Source organism: Convolutriloba macropyga, chromosome 4 (genome assembly GCF_964194025.1).
Source record: "Convolutriloba macropyga chromosome 4, txConMacr16.3, whole genome shotgun sequence".
In the NCBI taxonomy this organism is placed as follows: Eukaryota; Metazoa; Xenacoelomorpha; order Acoela; family Convolutidae; genus Convolutriloba; species Convolutriloba macropyga.
The window spans coordinates 34,280,791-34,302,754 of record NC_134471.1 but is presented as its reverse complement, the minus strand read 5'-3'; the positions used below and the strand labels follow the sequence as shown (position 1 = coordinate 34,302,754).

The window sequence follows — 21,964 nt, the reverse complement described above, 5'->3', positions numbered from 1 at the left end:
CTTTCAAAGCACTATTTTCATCTAATCCACATATTTTAAGGACGACTTCGTAAATTGTTTTTTTTTGAAGATCAAAACAAACAAACTTGTCGAACTATTAAGAACTATAATAAGAATGACCTTGCAAAAATATTAGGTAACCACAGGACAATTTTATCAGCCTAAAAATTCTGCACAAAACAAAATTGAAGATTTTGCATTGAAAATTTTAGAAGTAAAAGTGGTTTTGTGCTATCCACGTACGCGGTCGCCCAGGTCTATCCTTGGAATGCCAGTAGCCTTTACAATTTTGGCAGTGGTGACGTTTCCGGCAGGTACTCTGTAGCTTGTGGGGTTTTGTTTGATTGACGTTAAGTCGTTTTGCATACTTGCCTTTAGCTGACCAGGTTGTTCCTGGTTACCAGCTGCTTGTTTCTGGTTTCGGCATTTTTGAGACATTTTGTACTTGTTGGGCTTACGTTCATTACAGATATGCAGATTATCGTCAAGCTTGATCAGGAGATTTATGTCTGACTGTAAGAGCATCGTGGAGTTCGGTGTGAAATATAGAACTTCGCCGCAGGAGTGACAGTAAATTTGTTGTCCCTTGACCACTTTTGCATATGTAGCACAGTTATCTCGCATTTTGTTGATGTTCAGTTTTTCTGATATCGAGACTGATTACAGATGTGGGAACTGTAACATACTCAAGATAAAACTGATCTGAATTGTAAAACGAGTGTAAAGCCCAGAGACCAGCCCCTAAATCCTTCACTACTATCTCTACTTTGAGCCTTCAAATGATTCAAGCTTTTTTTTTGTAGATTTGACGTTTTATTTTTCAGAGATTTCATTAATGAGTTCCCGAAATGGGAACTCGAAATCTCAAGCTACTGCCGTTGCAAGAGGTGGTGGTACAGGAGTCAGACATAAACAACGTGGCTCTGGTAATTCAAATAACCATAGAAGCTCATACAATAGTAACGGAGGTCCCGGACGATATGAGAGGCATAATCATCATTCACAACAGTCCGCTGGACGAAGTAATGGTAATCTGAGTCAATATGCTCTCGATCAACAGTGGAGTTTAGCAGGTAATGCATGGGGAGCGTGGAACAACCATCAGCATTTTCCGCCACCTACACTGTATCCAGGTAATTTTATTCAGATTGGTTTACTCTTAATTTAAACTCAATGCTCCGGTGAGAGATTTTGGACAAGCTTGTATTGGCATATGGGCGTGAAAGAACATCGGAGCTTTGCGATAATATTCAATAAATCACACAAGGCTGATGATTGGTTTCCGATTTGTACTGTGACTTTTGCTAATCTACTTTTTAGATAATTCCTCGTTGTCCCACATGAATTTTTGCAGCAGCCGCTTACACCTTAAGCATTAGTTCCTCTAAATCCATGTTATTTTTTCACGAAATTTACAGAAAATAATCACAGCTTTGAATTCTGCCGATAACGAGTGGAAGGGGGCAGTAACGAAAATCAATCTCAAACTTAGAGATATCTCAAACTGTGAAGGCCAAGAGCGTGAAGAATGAAATTTGTTTAAGGCTTTGATCAAGAGTAGCAAAAGATGCAAATTAATATAAAAACCTTGAAACGGACCTCCACCGAGGTTGCCCTCAAACGAAGTTTTAAACCAATTATAATAGTTCTGTTGTCTTTTATAGCCGCGAAGCGATTGCGGCTATTATCGTGGTTTTTTACAATTCAAAGAATTTGAATTGCATATTTATTAGATTGTATAATTATTTCAAAGAATTTGAATTGTATATTGTATAGAATTTGAATTGATATGATGACGGCTACCAATCTGAGAAACGTCTGGTCTCTTGTGGAGTTCCTCAAGGCTCTGTGCTGGGACCTATCCTTTTTCTGATCTACATTAACGACCTGCCAAATGTCATTTCGTCTCTGGCACTCTTGTTTGCAGATGATTTAAAACTAATCCATTGTTCCAAAAATGACAGTCTAGACAAGCTGCAAGTTGATCTAAACAATCTGCACAAGTAGAGTGTCCAAAATTGCCTCCTTTGCAATTACAAAAAACGCTCTTTTACAAAATTTGCTTTCGGGAGTCGTGTCGAGGAGGTTGTAATCTCTCTAGAAAATTATTTGATCCAAGAAAAGAGGGCCGTTAAAGATCTTGGGCTAACTGTAGTCGACACCCTAAATTCGATAGAAAATGTGCGGAATCGAATAGCGAAAGCAATGAAGGCGTTTTATCTCATTCGAAGGAACACCAGCTGCAGAATTTACATGAAAACTAAGGTTCACTTATATAGAGCTATTATAAGCCCGACATTAATGCTTGCATCTGAATGTTGGGAGCTAAAGCGAAACGAGTATCAAATTTTAGAGCGGTTTAATAAAAAGGTCATGAAATGGATGACAAACAGAAATTGTTAAAAAGAAGCTATTGTTCAAAGCAATATACTGCCACCACTCTACTTTAAAGTCCTAAAAGATCTTCTACTTTTAGCAGCATCGTGTCAGGAAAGTACGATGTTGACTTGCGCAACTTATGTTATTCAATGGGTCGGAAGAAGATCAAGGGTTATACTGCCAGAGAGTCGATACGAAGCGCAGAGACTCAATTTTTGGTATAGAACTGGATTTCGGGTGAACATCATCTAAAGGAAAATTAACTTCTTCGACAACAATAATTTGAAAGGAAGACTTCTAGAATAAATGTGGAAATTTTTCTGGGCTCAGAATAATTTCTGTAGTTGGATCTTTTTGTGCCTGTGCCAGAACTGTCGTACAAATTCTATGTTATAAATCCGGGACTTATACTCCCCGTGAAATTGTCAAAAAGCCATAATAATAATAATATTGGGGCGCTGTTTTTTTTAAGATCTGTTCACACATTTTCATGGTTTTTGAAGTCAAATTGAGGTGGTGATTTTGGTCACGCCGAAACAGGAAGTGGAGCGAAAAAGCGAGTGGTTTTGCTGTGTAAAATTTTTTCACTTCTTTAAAATCATTTTAAAGTAGAGTGAGAGAACGTTGTTTGAACAAAGATTTGTTTGCTTTTTTGCTAGTGGTTTTCTGTTCACATGTATCGAATTTTTTTCTAAATGGTTTTCCCAATCCATTCATAGTTCATTCTAGGCCTAATTTTTTGTTTGAAGCAAATTTCCTTTTCTCGCTAGTGGTTTTTGTTCATTTTGACATTTTCTTTTTCTGATTTTTGTAGGAATGTTTTTCCGAGTCAACTCATAGTCCATTCTAGATCTAGTTTTTTGTTTAGTCAATGAAAATTCTTTGAATTGTACGTCAGGACTTGTCCTGCCATGTTTTTCTAATTCGTTGTCTCCATCGATGATTTTTGCGAACTGACTTCTTGAAATTGACTCTTTCGATTTCAGTGACTTCTACTGCTTTGCAGTTAAAATTTGTGTATGACGTCCTTTGTTCAGCTTTTAGGTCAATTGCGTGACTTACCTCACTAAAAAATGACTGCCGAAATCTCTTAATGATCTAATGAAATTTTATGAATCAATATTGTGCATCTAAGTAGTGCCAAACGTATTTGCCCTAATTCTTGAGTATTAGAATCTTGAGTTTTTGATTTCGAATTATAATTTTGAAAAAAACTCTATTAGGGCTTTTCCTTGTAGAGCGTATGTCTCATCGAAATGACAGTCCGAATCTAAACCGAAAAGTCTAGCGGTCTATTAATGCACTGGTGGTCAATCTGCCTATCTTATTTCTTTAGTTGTTACAATTCATGGAAGGTCGCAAGCGTCCATCGCGGCTATTTTCCGGCGGTCTGCTGGCTAGGTTTTTAATGCAATTTTTCTCTTGACCGATGTTTATCAACTTTTGAACTTTTCGTCCTCAAACTGGGGATAAAAATGTAAAGCCGAAGGGCATTAAGTGGCTGAGCAGCTGTCTTAGAGCCTTAGCCTTACTAGTCTCTAAGTAAACGATTCACCAAAATTGTTTCGAGGTAACAATTTTGGTGTGAAGGGTGGTTCCTAACCTTTAATGTTCGAGTCACTCAGTCACCCTCCCCCCACTCACCCGACCCCAAACCATCCCCGCCCACCCTTCTCCGTCTGGTGATTTGGACTCCATTTCGTCCAGTGCTTCCAACCCTGCCCCCATAGCTCATCATTACCGCGTAAGTTATCTTAAATTAACTAACACGAATATTGATATAATTCAGTTTTTATTCAATAAACTTCAAGGTTAAAAATAAATTTCAGATAAAAAATAGAATGGGATGAAGCCCAGATTTAGATGCCCAGTAATTAAACTTCGTTCTATTGACAGGTCGCATCGGTTGCTAACGAAGAATTTGGTAATCAAAATTATTGTTTCAGTCCGTTTTTGAAAAATATTAGTGAATTTTTGTTTTGCTAGTGCTTGTACTTATTGCTGTCTTATCTTTTAGTCTCATTAATGACAGGTTCCTTCGGTTGCTAGTAAACAGTAAGTGGATCGCTTAAGTTCATAGCAGTCTTTTTATGATTTTTGACCCTTCCTTTTCAAACAAAAACTAAAATTTGATTGATCAGTCATGTTTTTATTGTTTCTTGAGTTATTGCTTAGTCTCAAAAAATTTTTAGTTTTCCTGCTATTATTTTAAAATGATTAAGATAATTAACAGGCAATTCATTATGTGAGCTAAGATGATCAATTTTCTACGAGTCGTCTCTGGAATTCTTTTGGCTATGGGCTGTTTTTTAAGATCTCTTCCCATTTTTTTAAAACCTTTTTTCTTTGCAAAGTTAAACGAGAGTGGTGTGAAGTAAGCGTTTGGAGTAGGGTTGAAGCTTGAATTGAAGTAATTTACTATTGAAATGCTGTGAAAATTTGTATTCAAAGAAATTTTAGGTTTTTAAAGCATTTTTTTCACCTGCGGTATTTGACTCTTATTTTTTCTGTTTTATGGCTTTAAAAGGTCATGCATGCGTGTGTTCTAAAAGTGAATACTTGTAATTCTTGATTTCATCGAACGGAAGTTAGAGATTTATATAATTTAGTAACTAATTGTTTTAATAAAATAGTTGTTTTGTCCCTTGTTGTTGTCATGTTTGTCAGTCTCATCAATGACTTGCATCAATGGGTCCTTAATGAGGCTTAATGTAGGATACTTAATGTTTTCATTTAACATCATAAGGTTTTTACTACTTTGTCACTTGTTTTTCAAAGATGTGATTTATTTTTTTTAGTCTAGCGCAGTTTCGAAGTTTTTGTTCTCTTATCACTTATTCCCATCAATTGAGGCACAAATGATTTGAGTTCATAGTTTTTCATGGCCTTGACATAGACTAACAATTTTCAAAAATTTGACTTTTGTGTATATGTTGTACTCTGTGTTCTCATCAATCAATTCTTTACTTGGGCACTCTACTTATTTTTGAATTATTAGCAAATTTTTGCCTTCTTTGTTCTTTTTTTTATCTAATAACTTGGTCTTATTGATGACTATGGTCATTAGTTGTAAATGAATCATAAATGAATCTAATTAATGGCATAAGTGCTATTGTCTTTTGAACTATTCATTTCCAAAAAGTTCTGGTGGATTTTTGTGTTGTCCCATTTTGTTGCTTTTCTTGTGGTCCTGTCGCTTTGTGGCATGACAATTCTCTCTGGACCTCTTGTTTGACTTATTTGTCAATTTATTGGTTTCAGTGGATAGACATCGCTGTCATTAACTTTTTGTGCCATTTTTTTTGTGATTTTTTTTAATCTTGCCTTTTGTTATTTTTGTCTATTTTGCACTTAACGGAACTGCTAATGTTTGTTTTAAGACTTCGAAAACTATTTTATGCTGTGATTCACGATATTGGTGTGTAATTTTGTGTTTTTGTACTTATGCCAATAATTTCAAAAAAAGATTGATTTTCTGCCAAATTTTGCAGCTTTTTGCATGGTCTATTTTCGATTTCCACAATTTTGTTTTGTTGTGCACTCCTTCTCAGGACTCGTAGTGTCAACAGTTATATAAAGTGCTGTGTTTGTTGAATTTTTTTCTAGTTTTTGGAAAAAGAAAATTATTTTAGTTTTGTTTTTATTTTGGCTTATATAGGATCATGTGCTGCGCTGATTTTCATTGTTGTATGCTGCTGGGAGCATATTGATTGTCAGGTCCTTAGGTATTTCAAGTCATTTCGGGTCTTTGGATTGCAATTCAGCACTCTTCCTGCTGTATATATATATATATATATATATATATATATATATATATATAAAATATTTTTCGAATATCGTAACTTTTTTTCATGACTTTGAGCTTTCAAAATGGGACAGGCAACGACTAGAGGGCATTTGCGCATTAAGTTTTATTAGAGGCACGAGTTCATTTTTTGCAGTGTTTTCTTGTTTTCGTCTTCTTTGAGGTTTTGGCAAGGATGATCTTTAAAACTGACGCTTGCAGAAAATTGCTGACTGTTTTTTGAGTCAAGATTTATTTTCATGTCTAATTTTTGAGCTGCGGGATAGCATAACATATTGGGCACAAACGGTATTGATTGAATTCTTGTCATTATTCAATTTTTCAATCTGAAGGATTCAATAAATCCGTTTGATAAACCTCCTCGTGCGCCGATGATGTTTTTATTTTAATTGCATCAATTTGGCTTTCATAGCTTTCAGGTCCTCAGCTGCAAGAATTTTAGCAATGCTAATGTTTTTCTTTAATTTTGTGAAAAATAGTCCACGGGGCTGGAATTGTTACATTGGTTTGCCAGTCAGGTACGTATTTCAATATTTTTCATTCAATTCTTTGAATTGAATTTGAGGACTTCTATTGCTATATTTTTTTTTGAATTCAGAGTACTTCATTTTTTTGTTATGGTGTTGTCTTTTTTAAGATCTGTTCACACTTTTTTTTAGCCTTTTCACGTCATTGAGAAGTCAAATTAGACCATTAATTTTATTCACGCTAGAGTAGTAAAGGGAGGGAAAAGTGAGTAGATCTGATGATGATTGTTTGAAACATACCTTGAAGTAGAGTGGGAAATTGATATCTGGACAATTTTTGAATGCGAATTCTTTCTCACCTGCGGCAATTCGACTTGTTTTCATTGTGTTCTCTCGGGTGGTTTTAATATGATTCGAATGTATTCTATTTGAGCTTATTTAAATTTGCGTGAGTTTATCAACGGACAGGTAATACTTGAAAACTTTTTGTTGTAAAATATTAGCGAATATTTGGTTTTTTCCTTTATTATTTATTGCTCTCAAACGAAGTTTGTAGCAACTATATTAGTCCTGTCGAACTTTTTTAATGGGATTTTTCGCTTGACTAATTTTTCGTCTGACCCATTTGACTTTTCGTCCTCAAAAACGGGATAAACAGGTAGCAACCAGCGGGCATTAAGTGCTCTTAGAGCCTTTCAGCTCAAACTAATTTGGAGACTTATACTTATGGTGTGAAGGGCGGTTCTTAGAGGTCGACACCCCCCCCCCCACCCCCCAGCGCGCTGTTGCCCCCATCAGCCCCCGGTACACCCCCCCCCCCCCGGTGGCTAGCTGCTGACGAAGCCAACCTCTCGCCGGTCGTTTGAGAGCAATTCGCCCGACGTTAGTCTGTTATGTTTGTACTTTTTGTTTGATTTCATTTAATATCATTCGGGGCAGGTGTCATTATTTGCTATTTAGGATTAATTTAATCAGTTTAATTCATACAAAGCTTATAATTTTTTTGCTTCTGACGCTAATTGTTTTCAAGAAGTATCTAATTAATTGCTCTTGAACGAAGTTCATGGCAATTATTGTAAACGTGTGTGTCTTTTTTTTTGCAAATTTTTGGCTTGACAATTTTGCGCTTTTGTTCTAGAACATTCTTTGACTTCTCAAGTGACTTTTTAACGCTTTCGTTCTTCATTTTTGAGTGATCTGTTTTGCTCTGAAGTAAAGCGTGGTGCTTATATAAAATCGGTTGCAGAATAGAAGAGGAAAGTGATTTGTAGTGCAGTGGTAAGTGGGTGTGGCTGTGGATCGGGAGGGCAGTGGTGTGAATCCCGGCGGGTAAAGGTTATTTGGGTCTTTCCCATTATAGCCCCCCCCCATAAAAATATAGCCCCCCCATTATGGTATATTTACCATGATTGGGGGGGGGGGGGGCTATAGGTTATCTGACCACTAAGCTGGGGGCTATAATGGGAAAGACCCGGTTATTTGCACCCATATAGTAATTGATTTGAATTAAATTGCCTCGCCTGTCGTGTAAGAGCGATTCTTCCGACATTTGTCGGTTTGTTTTGAGTTTTGCTAGTTTCTATTGCTCACTTTGTTCTCTTGTCTTCTTTATCATTAATGAGGTCTCATCTGCTGCTAAGGTTGCTAAAATCAATTGGACTACTCGTTTCAGGTTTTAGCTATTCCTTTTATGTTCAAGGACAAAAAGTAGAATAAAAATAAACGGGATAAACCAATAATGCCCGGCTATGTTCAAATTTCTTTACTGCTGGCGGCCAGCTGGTATTGGTATTAGTTAAGCTAATTGTTCTCCAATTTTGACAAATATATTTATGGAATCTATGCAGAAGAAATAGAGCACTTTTTGACACTTAAAAATATTAGACTCGTCAATTTTCGAATTTTTGGTAACTATTTCAATTCCATAGGCGAGTGGGGTCAACGACAGCAATTTTTCGGCAACCTAATGGCTGTGCTTTTTTGGTCTGGGGATGTGATGTACAAGTATAAGGATAACTGTTTGCGAACATTGCGTGCCAGCGTACATTACCGAGCCTTCTCGTTTGTCTGTTGGCGTAAATAGTTTCTTCACGTAATGATGCGCAAAATTTTTGAATGACAGCTGTAATTTGAATTTTGGGATTTCCGAAAAATCAGCATTGCCTTTAATTTTTTGCTCTTTGTGTCTTCATTTTTGAATTTTTAAGGTGACTTTCGCGTTTACGGACCTGTCATGCCAATTCAAGCTGTATCAACTCACGGGGATTATTTGTTTGCATCTGGGCCATCGAATGGTCAGCCTACATCCTCTCAAATGCAGTTTTACCCCAGGGCATTTGTTGAGTTTCCAGCGGCACCCAGACATCGCAGTGCATTTGGTGAAGCGGGCGAACCAGTGGACTCATATGGATATGAACAGGTTAGTGTGATATTTGGTAATTGCATACAACGTTAGTGGTAATTATCTGGAGGATTTTTGTTTGGGTGTTTGTCAGGCCGGTTGACTTTTTGCCAGACGACCTTTTTCACACAGGAATTGTTTTTGCGTGATCCTGGCGGTTTATCAAGCATTGGAGACACGTAACCTATACTAGAGAATTTTTGAAAGACTGGAGAACGCTATCTTAGAAACGTCAACCTTGTTAGCGTCACCTTACAAAGGTTAGAACCGATCGCGGTTTTTTAAGGGGAGTAATTCTTGAACTTTTAAGCTTTTGAACTTTCAAGCTTTCATAAGGAGTCTCGAAACAGGTTGTAAAAGGCGTTTTTGTGAACGTGTAGACTTGGTACCGTCAAGTCACGTGTAGACAAGTTAATATTAGTATTGAGGGTCACCTGCCTAGGCGGAGGGTGACTTTGATTTGGACCTGGATCCGACTCTTGGAGGAGGCAATAATGTTGCGATTCATGGCCATTTATCTCCCACCCAAATGTCACCAATCGATTCTACATACCCGCATCATTCAATGATAGGAGGACAAGTGATGAGTGAACTGACGTACGAAGAGGTCGATTACCAATCTTCTGAGGACGATGATGATGATTCAGAAAATGGATCGCATTACCAAAGCATAGTCAGGGCTACGTTTGAGAAGTACGAGTCTCAAAGTAAGTTTTCTTTTAATTATATTTTTTGCAACATTTTGGCTATAGCTGTGGGCTATTATTAATCTCATCGTAGTTAATTTTCACGACTCGAAAAGGAGTATTGGCTGAGCTTCTGTTTAACCGATATTTTTTAGAGAAATTTAATTTTGAAATGCGGGATGTGAAAAACAAGCTTTTTGGTCAGGCTGGTTAACCATTAAAAAGCGTAGCCGGAAGAATTCTGGAAGCGGCTCGAAAATTACCCCTTCAAAAACACTAGTACCTACTCAAACCACTCATGAAAATTTTAAAAAGTAATTGAACAAAGACAACTTGAGGTTAAAAAAACTTGTACAGTTTAATGAATTTTTTCATAGCAGTCAAAGAAATTCCTCTAAGGTATAAAGTCTTCAAAAACTAAATTTTCAAAACACTAATGGAAATAGTTAGAATTTTTCGTCATATTTCTCAACAAAAAAGGCTCCATAACACTTAAACTGTACTCACTCGGTGGAAAAACGCAGTAAGTAATAACCGTCTTTTCAAATTACACTTAAGGCAGTAGAACAAAATAATACGCGAAAAATGGTAAAAATTCTCCTAAAAATCAGCCAAATAGCTGAAAAACTTCCAAATTGGCATAAAATTAATTTTAATTACCTGAAAACTTCAAACCACTATCGAAACAACTCTAAAGTTTATACAATATTTTAATCAAACCTTGCTAAAAAATTTGGAAGAACTGGACGCACATGAACAAAAAATTTGCTCGCTCACAGAATTTTTATTCAAACCTGAATTTCTCGCTCTCTCGAAAATAGCGGTATGAAAAAAAACGCTCTTTTCGCTCCATTCCTGAATTCTGTTCAGCACCCAAGCCACTACATCCTGCTTCATAATTCACTCCAATAAAATTGATTAAGAAAGACACTTCCTCAATGCTCCGAGTCGTAGATAGTGGGAAGAAGTAGTGGTTTTCTATGCATAACATATTTGTTAGGGAGCGATAACAATAGGTGTGAAAGATTTTTCGCCCAGGGAAAGAGAACATTCTGTTCACGTGAGGCATCTCAAAGTAGTTTAGTTGCTCTCAAATGAAGTTTGTTGCAATTATATTAGTCCTGCTGGTCTTTTCAATGCGATTTTTTGATACTGATAACTTTTCTCCCGATTATTTGATTGTCGTTCTCAAGAACGGGATTAACAGTTAAATCCCGGAAGACATTAAATCGCTTAGGGCCTTACGCCTAACTAGTCTCTAAGTATGCTATTCACGGAATCTGATGAATAGATATAAATTTATTGTGTGAAGGGTAGTTTTTCGAGATTGACACCACCAATTCACCTCCTACTCCCTCTCGTCCATCCCCTCCAAGGTTGAACTCCCACACGCTTGAACCCCTTGAGATACCCCGCTCCGCTCACACTCAGAAAAACACCCCCACCTCGCTTCACACACGCACCCTCAGTTAAGCTGAAGCTAACCTCCTTAAGCCGCAGCTATTTACTGGGAAATCCAACCGCTCGGTAGTTAAAGCCAAAATCGAAATTCGTGGGTAATGTTTAAAACCGCCATCAGCATCTCAATTGCTATTATTTAGGTGCTCTTTTTTTGAAATCGTTGTTTAACCTTTTTTCGTTTTAAATAGCCGCACAGCGATAGCTGGGGCTATTATTGGCCTTCTCTTGGTTTTTACAATTTAAAGAATTTGAATTGTATTAGGGCGCTTTCTTTTTTTAAGATCTGTTCACACATTTTCATGATTTTTGAAGTCAAATTGGAGTAGTGATTTTGGTCACGCCGAAACAGGAAATGGAGCGAAAAAGCGAGTGGTTTTGCGTCGTTAAATTTTTTCGCTCTAATTTAAAAGTAGAGTGAGAATGCGGTGTTTGAACAAAAATTCGCTTTATCGGTAGTGGTTTTTTGTTCACATGCGGCAATTTCACTTTGATTTTTACTGTTTTTTCGATTTTTTGGATCAGATTTTTTTCTAAATGGTTTTTCCAAACCATTCATAGTCCGTTCTAGGTCTAGTTTTCTGTTTAGTCAATGAAAATTCTTTGAATTGTGCGTCAGGACTTGTCCTGCTATGTTTTTTTATTTCGTCGTCATGATTTTTGTTACGACCATATGACGTCACAGCCACTTTTTGTTCATTTGTTCATGCAATTTCAACTGAATTGCATGTGTGACGTCCTTTTTTGCTCTTAGTGGAGCGAGTTTTTTTTGTTCATGCGCCTGATTAAATTTTTGGTCACACTTGACTTTCCTCACTCTTAAAAATGACTTCCTCAATTTGAAATTGACTTTTATTTACTTTAATTCAAAGAGATAAGGTCAAATGGATGTGTGTAACTCGAAATGATGGTTATTCGACAGCAGCTAATGGAGGCAGCAAAAACTTATAGAGATTTTTAATTAAATGATAACATATCAGCCTTCAATGAAAAGGCGATGTCTTTGGTCTGGCTTTTTTGCGTTTTTTTTTCAATTTTGAGACTGCAGATGTACAAAGCTATTGCGGCTATTTTCTTGCAATCTGCCAGCTATGTTTTAGTTTTTCATAAGTCTCGGTTTTTACGACTGAGTCCTGAATGACCTCAAAATGGGTTTTAAATTCCATTCTTTCACTCATTGAATTACGTAATATAGTTGATACTGTCAAAGTCATGAGCAAAATCAAAAGCAACCGGATAAACCTATACTATACAGCCCGGCCATTAAGTCATGGTGCATTAAGTTATCAAAGTTCACTAGAAAGATTGCTAGATGGCACTGTTGTTGAGCTTCATAGCCTTCTGTTTGGAAGCTGAGGTAAGTATAATTTTAGAATTTAACCAAATTTGCAAACCAAATTACAACAGTTTTTGACACAGAAACATTCTGTCAATTTGTTTCTCGTAACATCTTGTCAAAGAATTGGAATTGTTTTGCGAATTCGAATCTGCTCCCTTATTTTCGTGATTTTTGAAGTCTAATTGGAGAAGTAATTTTGGTCGGGTGGAAACAGGGATTGGAGCAAAAAATTGAGTGTTTTATTAATAGCCGCACAGCGATATCTGGGGCTATTATTGGCCTTCTCTTGGTTTTTATTTCGTCGTCATGATTTTTGTCACGACCATATGACGTCACAGCCACTTTTTGTTCATTCGTTCATGCAATTTCAACTGAATTGCATGTCTGACGTCATTTTTCGCTCTTAGTGGAGCGAGTTTATTTGTCCATGCGCGTGATTAAATTTTTGGTCACACTTGACTTACCTCACTCTCAAAAATGACTTCATCACTTTGAAATTGATTTTTATTTACTTTAATTCAAAGAGATAAGGTCAAATGGATGTGTGTAACTCGAAATGATGGTTATTCGACAGCAGCTAATAAAGGCAGCAAAAACTTATAGAGATTTTTAATTAAATGATAACATATCAGCCTTCAATGAAAAGGCGATGTCTTTGGTCTGGCTTTTTTGCGTTTTTTTCAATTTTGAGACTGCAGATCTACAAAGCTATTGCGGCTATTTTCTTGCAATCTGCCAGCTATGTTTTAGTTTTTCATAAGTCTCGGTTTTTACGACTGAGTCCTGAATGACCTCAAAATGGGTTTTAAATTCCATTCTTTCACTCATTGAATTACGTAATATAGTTGATACTGTCAAAGTCATGAGCAAAATCAAAAGCAACCGGATAAACCTATACTATACAGCCCGGCCATTAAGTCATGGTGCATTAAGTTATCAAAGTTCACTAGAAAGATTGCTAGATGGCACTGTTGTTGAGCTTCATAGCCTTCTGTTTGGAAGCTGAGGTAAGTATAATTTTAGAATTTAACCAAATTTGCAAACCAAATTACAACAGTTTTTGACACAGAAACATTCTGTCAATTTGTTTCTCGTAACATCTTGTCAAAGAATTGGAATTGTTTTGCGAATTCGAATCTGCTCCCTTATTTTCGTGATTTTTGAAGTCTAATTGGAGAAGTAATTTTGGTCGGGTGGAAACAGGGATTGGAGCAAAAAATTGAGTGTTTTATTAATAGCCGCACAGCGATATCTGGGGCTATTATTGGCCTTCTCTTGGTTTTTATTTCGTCGTCATGATTTTTGTCACGACCATATGACGTCACAGCCACTTTTTGTTCATTCGTTCATGCAATTTCAACTGAATTGCATGTCTGACGTCATTTTTCGCTCTTAGTGGAGCGAGTTTATTTGTCCATGCGCGTGATTAAATTTTTGGTCACACTTGACTTACCTCACTCTCAAAAATGACTTCATCACTTTGAAATTGATTTTTTTTTACTTTAATTCAAAGAGATAAGGTCAAATGGATGTGTGTAACTCGAAATGATGGTTATTCGACAGCAGCTAATAGAGGCAGCAAAAACTTAGAGATTTTTAATTAAATGATAACATATCATTCTCCAATGAAAAGGCGATTTTTTTGGTCTGGCTTTTTTGCGTTTTTTTTTTCAATTTTGAGACTGCAGATCTACAAAGCTATTGCGGCTATTTTCTTGCAATCTGCCAGCTATGTTTTAGTTTTTCATAAGTCTCGGTTTTTACGACTGAGTCCTGAATGACCTCAAAATGGGTTTTAAATTCCATTCTTTCACTCATTGAATTACGTAATATAGTTGATACTGTCAAAGTCATGAGCAAAATCAAAAGCAACCGGATAAACCTATACTATACAGCCCGGCCATTAAGTCATGGTGCATTAAGTTATCAAAGTTCACTAGAAAGATTGCTAGATGGCACTGTTGTTGAGCTTCATAGCCTTCTGTTTGGAAGCTGAGGTAAGTAAAATTTTAGAATTTAACCAAATTTGCAAACCAAATTACAACAGTTTTTGACACAGAAACATTCTGTCAATTTGTTTCTCGTAACATCTTGTCAAAGAATTGGAATTGTTTTGCGAATTCGAATCTGCTTCCTTATTTTCGTGATTTTTGAAGTCTAATTGGAGAAGTAATTTTGGTCGGGTGGAAACAGGGATTGGAGCAAAAAATTGAGTGTTTGATTAATAGCCGCACAGCGATATCTGGGGCTATTATTGGCCTTCTCTTGGTTTTTATTTCGTCGTCATGATTTTTGTCACGACCATATGACGTCACAGCCACTTTTTGTTCATTCGTTCATGCAATTTCAACTGAATTGCATGTCTGACGTCATTTTTCGCTCTTAGTGGAGCGAGTTTATTTGTCCATGTGAGTGATTAAATTTTTGGTCACACTTGACTTACCTCACTCTCAAAAATGACTTCCTCACTTTGAAATTGACTTTTATTTACTTTAATTCAAAGAGATAAGGTCAAACGGATGTGTGTAACTCGAAATGATGGTTATTCGACAGCAGCTAATAGAGGCAGCAAAAACTTAGAGATTTTTAATTAAATGATAACATTTCATTCTTCAATGAAAAGGCGATTTCTTTGGTCTGGCTTTTTTGCGTTTTTTTTTTCAATTTTGAGACTGCAGATCTACAAAGCTATTGCGGCTATTTTCTTGCAATCTGCCAGCTATGTTTTAGTTTTTCATAAGTCTCGGTTTTTACGACTGAGTCCTGAATGACCTCAAAATGGGTTTTAAATTCCATTCTTTCACTCATTGAATTACGTAATATAGTTGATACTGTCAAAGTCATGAGCAAAATCAAAAGCAACCGGATAAACCTATACTATACAGCCCGGCCATTAAGTCATGGTGCATTAAGTTATCAAAGTTCACTAGAAAGATTGCTAGATGGCACTGTTGTTGAGCTTCATAGCCTTCTGTTTGGAAGCTGAGGTAAGTATAATTTTAGAATTTAACCAAATTTGCAAACCAAATTACAACAGTTTTTGACACAGAAACATTCTGTCAATTTGTTTCTCGTAACATCTTGTCAAAGAATTGGAATTGTTTTGCGAATTCGAATCTGCTCCCTTATTTTCGTGATTTTTGAAGTCTAATTGGAGAAGTAATTTTGGTCGGGTGGAAACAGGGATTGGAGCAAAAAATTGAGTGTTTTATTAATGACTTCATCACTTTGAAATTGATTTTTATTTACTTTAATTCAAAGAGATAAGGTCAAATGGATGTGTGTAACTCGAAATGATGGTTATTCGACAGCAGCTAATAGAGGCAGCAAAAACTTAGAGATTTTTAATTAAATGATAACATATCATTCTCCAATGAAAAGGCGATTTTTTTGGTCTGGCTTTTTTGCGTTTTTTTTTTCAATTTTGAGACTGCAGATCTACAAAGCTATTGCGGCTATTTTCTTGCAATCTGCCAGCTATGTTTTAGTTTTTCATAAGTCTCGGTTTTTACGACTGAGTCCTGAATGACCTCAAAATGGGTTTTAAATTCCATTCTTTCACTCATTGAATTACGTAATATAGTTGATACTGTCAAAGTCATGAGCAAAATCAAAAGCAACCGGATAAACCTATACTATACAGCCCGGCCATTAAGTCATGGTGCATTAAGTTATCAAAGTTCACTAGAAAGATTGCTAGATGGCACTGTTGTTGAGCTTCATAGCCTTCTGTTTGGAAGCTGAGGTAAGTAAAATTTTAGAATTTAACCAAATTTGCAAACCAAATTACAACAGTTTTTGACACAGAAACATTCTGTCAATTTGTTTCTCGTAACATCTTGTCAAAGAATTGGAATTGTTTTGCGAATTCGAATCTGCTTCCTTATTTTCGTGATTTTTGAAGTCTAATTGGAGAAGTAATTTTGGTCGGGTGGAAACAGGGATTGGAGCAAAAAATTGAGTGTTTGATTAATAGCCGCACAGCGATATCTGGGGCTATTATTGGCCTTCTCTTGGTTTTTATTTCGTCGTCATGATTTTTGTCACGACCATATGACGTCACAGCCACTTTTTGTTCATTCGTTCATGCAATTTCAACTGAATTGCATGTCTGACGTCATTTTTCGCTCTTAGTGGAGCGAGTTTATTTGTCCATGTGAGTGATTAAATTTTTGGTCACACTTGACTTACCTCACTCTCAAAAATGACTTCCTCACTTTGAAATTGACTTTTATTTACTTTAATTCAAAGAGATAAGGTCAAACGGATGTGTGTAACTCGAAATGATGGTTATTCGACAGCAGCTAATAGAGGCAGCAAAAACTTAGAGATTTTTAATTTAATGATAACATTTCATTCTTCAATGAAAAGGCGATTTCTTTGGTCTGGCTTTTTTGCGTTTTTTTTTTCAATTTTGAGACTGCAGATCTACAAAGCTATTGCGGCTATTTTCTTGCAATCTGCCAGCTATGTTTTAGTTTTTCATAAGTCTCGGTTTTTACGACTGAGTCCTGAATGACCTCAAAATGGGTTTTAAATTCCATTCTTTCACTCATTGAATTACGTAATATAGTTGATACTGTCAAAGTCATGAGCAAAATCAAAAGCAACCGGATAAACCTATACTATACAGCCCGGCCATTAAGTCATGGTGCATTAAGTTATCAAAGTTCACTAGAAAGATTGCTAGATGGCACTGTTGTTGAGCTTCATAGCCTTCTGTTTGGAAGCTGAAGTAAGTATAATTTTAGAATTTAACCAAATTTGCAAACCAAATTACAACAGTTTTTGACACAGAAACATTCTGTCAATTTGTTTCTCGTAACATCTTGTCAAAGAATTGGAATTGTTTTGCGAATTCGAATCTGCTCCCTTATTTTCGTGATTTTTGAAGTCTAATTGGAGAAGTAATTTTGGTCGGGTGGAAACAGGGATTGGAGCAAAAAATTGAGTGTTTTATTAATAGCCGCACAGCGATATCTGGGGCTATTATTGGCCTTCTCTTGGTTTTTATTTCGTCGTCATGATTTTTGTCACGACCATATGACGTCACAGCCACTTTTTGTTCATTCGTTCATGCAATTTCAACTGAATTGCATGTCTGACGTCATTTTTCGCTCTTAGTGGAGCGAGTTTATTTGTCCATGTGCGTGATTAAATTTTTGGTCACACTTGACTTACCTCACTCTCAAAAATGACTTCCTCACTTTGAAATTGACTTTTATTTACTTTTATTCAAAGAGATAAGGACAAATGGGTGGGTGTCACTCTAAATGAAGGTTATTTGCGATGAGCTAATAGAGGCAGCAATAACTTATACAGATTTTAAATCAAAATATAACAGATCAACCTTCAATGAAAAGACGAATTTTTTTGGTCTGTCTTTTTTACTGTTTTTTTTAGACTGCCGATCTACGAATCAATTGCGGCTATTTTCAGGTAATCTGCCAGCTATGTTTACATTTGCGTTTGATTTTTGAATTACCTGTATAACTGTTTCAGCTGAGTGGAATCTAAAAATCAAGCAGCCACTTTACGCCTTACGGTAGGATCGGAAAATGAAATCAAAGACATGATAAACCAATAATACCCGGGCACTGAGACTAAGCATTAAAACAGTGCTTTAAGTTACCAACGTTGCTTAGAGTTTACTGCGAGTTTACGTCAATTTTTCTTTTTCCCTCACTGTATCCATTGCAAAGTTGACCAGAGGGATCAACGGCGGCTATCTTTCGACAGTCTTTTTGGTTTTTTATTTCATCGTCATGATTTTTGTTACGACCATATGACGTCACAACCACTTCAAATCTGCTTTTTGTTCATTCGTTCATGTAATTTCAACTGATTTGCGTGCGTGATGTCATTTTTCACCCTTAGTGGAGCGAGTTTTTTTTGTTCATTCGCGTGATTAAATATTTGGACACACGTGACTTACCTCACTCTTAAAAATGACTTCCTCACTCTAAAATTGACTTTTCTTTGCTTTAATTCAAAAAGATAAGGTCAAATGAGTGCTTGTCACTCTAATTGAAGATTATTTAAGAGCTGCAAATAGAAACAGCAATAAATTATATAGATTTTTAATCAAAATTTAACATCTCAGCGCTTAATGAAAAGAATAAGTTTCTTTTTTTTGGTCTGTCTTTTTACCGTCTTTTTGAGACTACAGATCTATGAAGCTATCGCGGCTGTTTTCTGGCAATTTGCCAGCTATTTTCAATTTTGGTCAGTTTTTTTGCCAATCTTCTGTTTCTGTGTTGCTTAAAAAGGAATTGAGTTGCGTATCTTCGTGATATTTTGCAGTTTTCATTTTTATCCAGTTTTCAATAGATGGAGACATGATTGTCAACAGTTAGTATTATTTACACATTGTTGGATTATATATACAGATGTTTAATATGCATGTGTACCTTTAATATTATTTTCTTTTTTTTTCTTTAGTGTAGTGGCTTTTTGAAAAAATGTTTTTGATTAGATATCGTTTTCTCCAATTATTCTGGTTTTGAAGTAAATATTTCTTAAGTATTTTTTGTTGAAAACGTTGATTTGCTTTAATATTGCACAAAAATTGCTATCCTTTAATCATTAGTCGTTTTTGGTTTTATAAAAATTTTCCGATTGTGTTTCCAGAAATTAGTTTAATTTTTGATTGATCGTTTTTGCAAGGAAACATTGTTGCCGTGTTTGTACTGCTTCAGATGCTTTTCAAGAATGTGGAATATACTGTCTGCCAATGTGTGTAGATTCCTTTTTTGCTACTTTCTGATTTTTTTGCCTTTTCAATATTGAGAGATTTGTAGTTGTATTGGGGCGCTGTGATCTAAGGTCTTTTCTCAAGTTTTTGTATTTTGAGTTAGATATTTTCTGCACGCTCGGCTATTTGCCTTTTTTCAGTTTTTTATTCGAATGCTTAGATAAATGCTTCTGAAAGTCTTGTTTGTGATATATTAGTGATTAGTTACAATTGCTTGCATCCGTTTTTCCGTTTCTGTTTTTGATGGAGAATTTTTCTTCACTTTAGTCACCTTGTATTTTCACTGTTCATTTTTGTCTCAAATGCTACCGATAATCATATTTTTGATCTAATTGTAAATAGTTACAATTGTTTGAATCCTATGATTGGCAAGGAATGGTCTTTACGTTAATGTTATCATTAATAGTGAATTTTTTACTCTTTGTTTAATAGCCGAAAAGTGATAGCTGGGGATATTATTGGCTCTCGTAGTTTTTCTAATTCGTCGTTAAGATTTTGGTTACGACCATGATCTGACGATCACTTCAAATATGCTTTGTGTCCATTGATTCATGCAGTTTTGTCTGAATTGCGTGTGTGACGTCAGTATTCACACTTAACGGAGCGAGTTTTTTGTTCATTCGTGCGATTAAGTTTTTGGTCAAAAATGACTTCTCCACTTTCAAAAGACTTCTCCACTTTCTTTAATTTACTTCGAATAATGTCAATTGAATGTGTTGCTAATTGAGGGTTATCTGAGAGCAGCTAAAAGAAGCAGCAATTAGTTATATAGATTTTTAAATCAAAATGACATCTCAGCAATTAATAAAAAAGAATTCCTTTTTTTGGTCTTTTTTAAATCTTTTCGAGGCTGCAGATCCACGAAGCTATCGCGGCTATTTTCTGTTAATCTGCCAACTTGAGTTTTGAACCTACCTCCAACCTCGCCGAATTCTGATGTGCGGTTTAAAGGCATTTTTTATGGTTTGGATACCATACCGTCTCCCCTAAACGTGAAGATTGGCTTCATACGCTTACGGTAACGACTACTAAAGCCAAACCCCTCGTCAGTCGTTTGAGAGAAGTTCAACATCAAACTTGTCTTCTAGGTACAGCTGAAGATGCAGGCAAGATCTCAAAGTTGCTGCTAGAAGTTTGCCAAAGTGGTTCTGTGTCCTGTCTCATATGCATCTCGTCTGTCAAAAGGTTAAGAATTAAATACTCATGGGTCAAATGTCGTCATTGTATACACTGGTCATCTTATTCACCATAGTCTAATTACCATAAGCTGAGATGTCATTTGAATGGACAAAGTTTTATTGAATGATAAATTAAAATCGTTGATAAAGAAAAATCTTGGATTCTTTCAGTTATGAAACCATTCAGTATGCTACCCTCCGCTCTGCATGTTTCCACTTAGCCGAGGCATTAAAAATTCAAGTTATCTATAAATGTAGTTTTTAAGTTGATATGTTAAAGGCCTATTACCCCATCCACCTCCATTAGCAAAATATTCCCTTCATTAGCATTTATTAGTGCCATAATATCTCTTTTGTCTTTGAAGGTCCCAACCAGTGTGGAGCTGTGTGCGGTGCTGTTGCATGTACCATCTGCAGTGTATTCAGAAGTGGGCCAGAGACAGTATTGAGCAGACTAAGTTCCGCCTCGAAAGCCATCCTGCACCTGCGCTCTCAGCTGGTGATCATGGTCAGATGGAAACTGTGCCGGTCATCAACTGGGATTGGTAAGAGATCGCCATTGTTGAACAGTAAATGATACTGTGTCTTAGAACGATTATGTGAACGATGCTATGTCTGAGTTTTGTAGTTGTTGAGCTTTCAAGCTGTTTCCGATTGGTCGGTTTATCATAGAACAGCCTGCCCCAAATTTTGCGAGAATTAATAGCAATAAGGGCTATCAATTAAGAAGGGTACCAAGCAATAATGGTTACTGAGAACTCTAAATTGAAAATTTACTGATTTTTGTAGTCTAGTTTTTGTTGAAGTCTAGACCTCTGAGTTTTATTCTTTTGTGTCTAAGGGAGCCGTCTGATGGGTTTACTTCAAGTCGCCATTTTATTGTTTTGTTTCTATTTAGCCCTAAATGTCGTTTGGAGTATCCCATCAGTTCCATCCCAGACTACTACTACTGTTTCTGTGGGAAGACTAGAGATCCGGACTTCGATCCCTGGCTTGTGCCACATTCATGTGGACAGTCATGTGACAGAGATCTGGTCTCGCAACCTCTTGGAGCAGCTATGGAGCCCATTCCTTGTGGACATAGGTGCACTCTCTTGTGTCACCCTGGTGCTTGTCCACCCTGTGCACAGACTGTAATGGTAAGCTGTAAATGCGTTTTTTGCCTGGACGTTATTGCCGACACATTTCCTTCTATGACTACGTTAATGGCTTAAACATCCGAAATAAAAATCCAAGTAAAGTTGCGATAGGGCATATTCATCTATATCTTGTGAAGCGTGCATTCTATGACTGGAATGGTCTCTTTCATTTGGTATTGGTATCAGTAACCAAAAGGAAATTTTATGATTAATGGCCGCAAAGCGATAGCTGGGGCTGTTATTGGCATCCTCTTGATTTTATTACAATTCAAAGAATTTGAATTGTTTTGGGGCGCTGTCTTTTTATGACTCGAAGAGGAGTATTGGTGGAGCGTCTTTTTTATTCTTGATCGGTAAT

At 36.3% G+C, this 21,964-nt stretch overlaps 2 protein-coding genes across 4 annotated transcripts in view; one reads left to right on the top strand and one right to left on the bottom strand.

Annotated features, from left to right (window-relative positions):
* The window catches only part of LOC142337634 (dynein axonemal heavy chain 7-like), a 291,470-nt gene that overhangs the window by 33,991 nt on the left and 235,515 nt on the right, over positions 1-21,964 (bottom strand). The gene's annotated exons all lie outside the window — the stretch shown is intronic.
* LOC142337937 (NF-X1-type zinc finger protein NFXL1-like) overlaps positions 794-21,964 on the top strand; it is a 62,127-nt gene continuing 40,956 nt past the window's right edge. The window contains exons 1-6 of the mRNA XM_075387571.1: positions 794-1,133; positions 8,859-9,070; positions 9,495-9,759; positions 20,378-20,474; positions 20,833-21,012; positions 21,366-21,606. Coding sequence (XP_075243686.1) covers positions 836-1,133; positions 8,859-9,070; positions 9,495-9,759; positions 20,378-20,474; positions 20,833-21,012; positions 21,366-21,606 — 1,293 coding nt within the window. The 5' untranslated portion in view covers positions 794-835. The remainder of the gene's footprint in view (positions 1,134-8,858; positions 9,071-9,494; positions 9,760-20,377; positions 20,475-20,832; positions 21,013-21,365; positions 21,607-21,964) is intronic.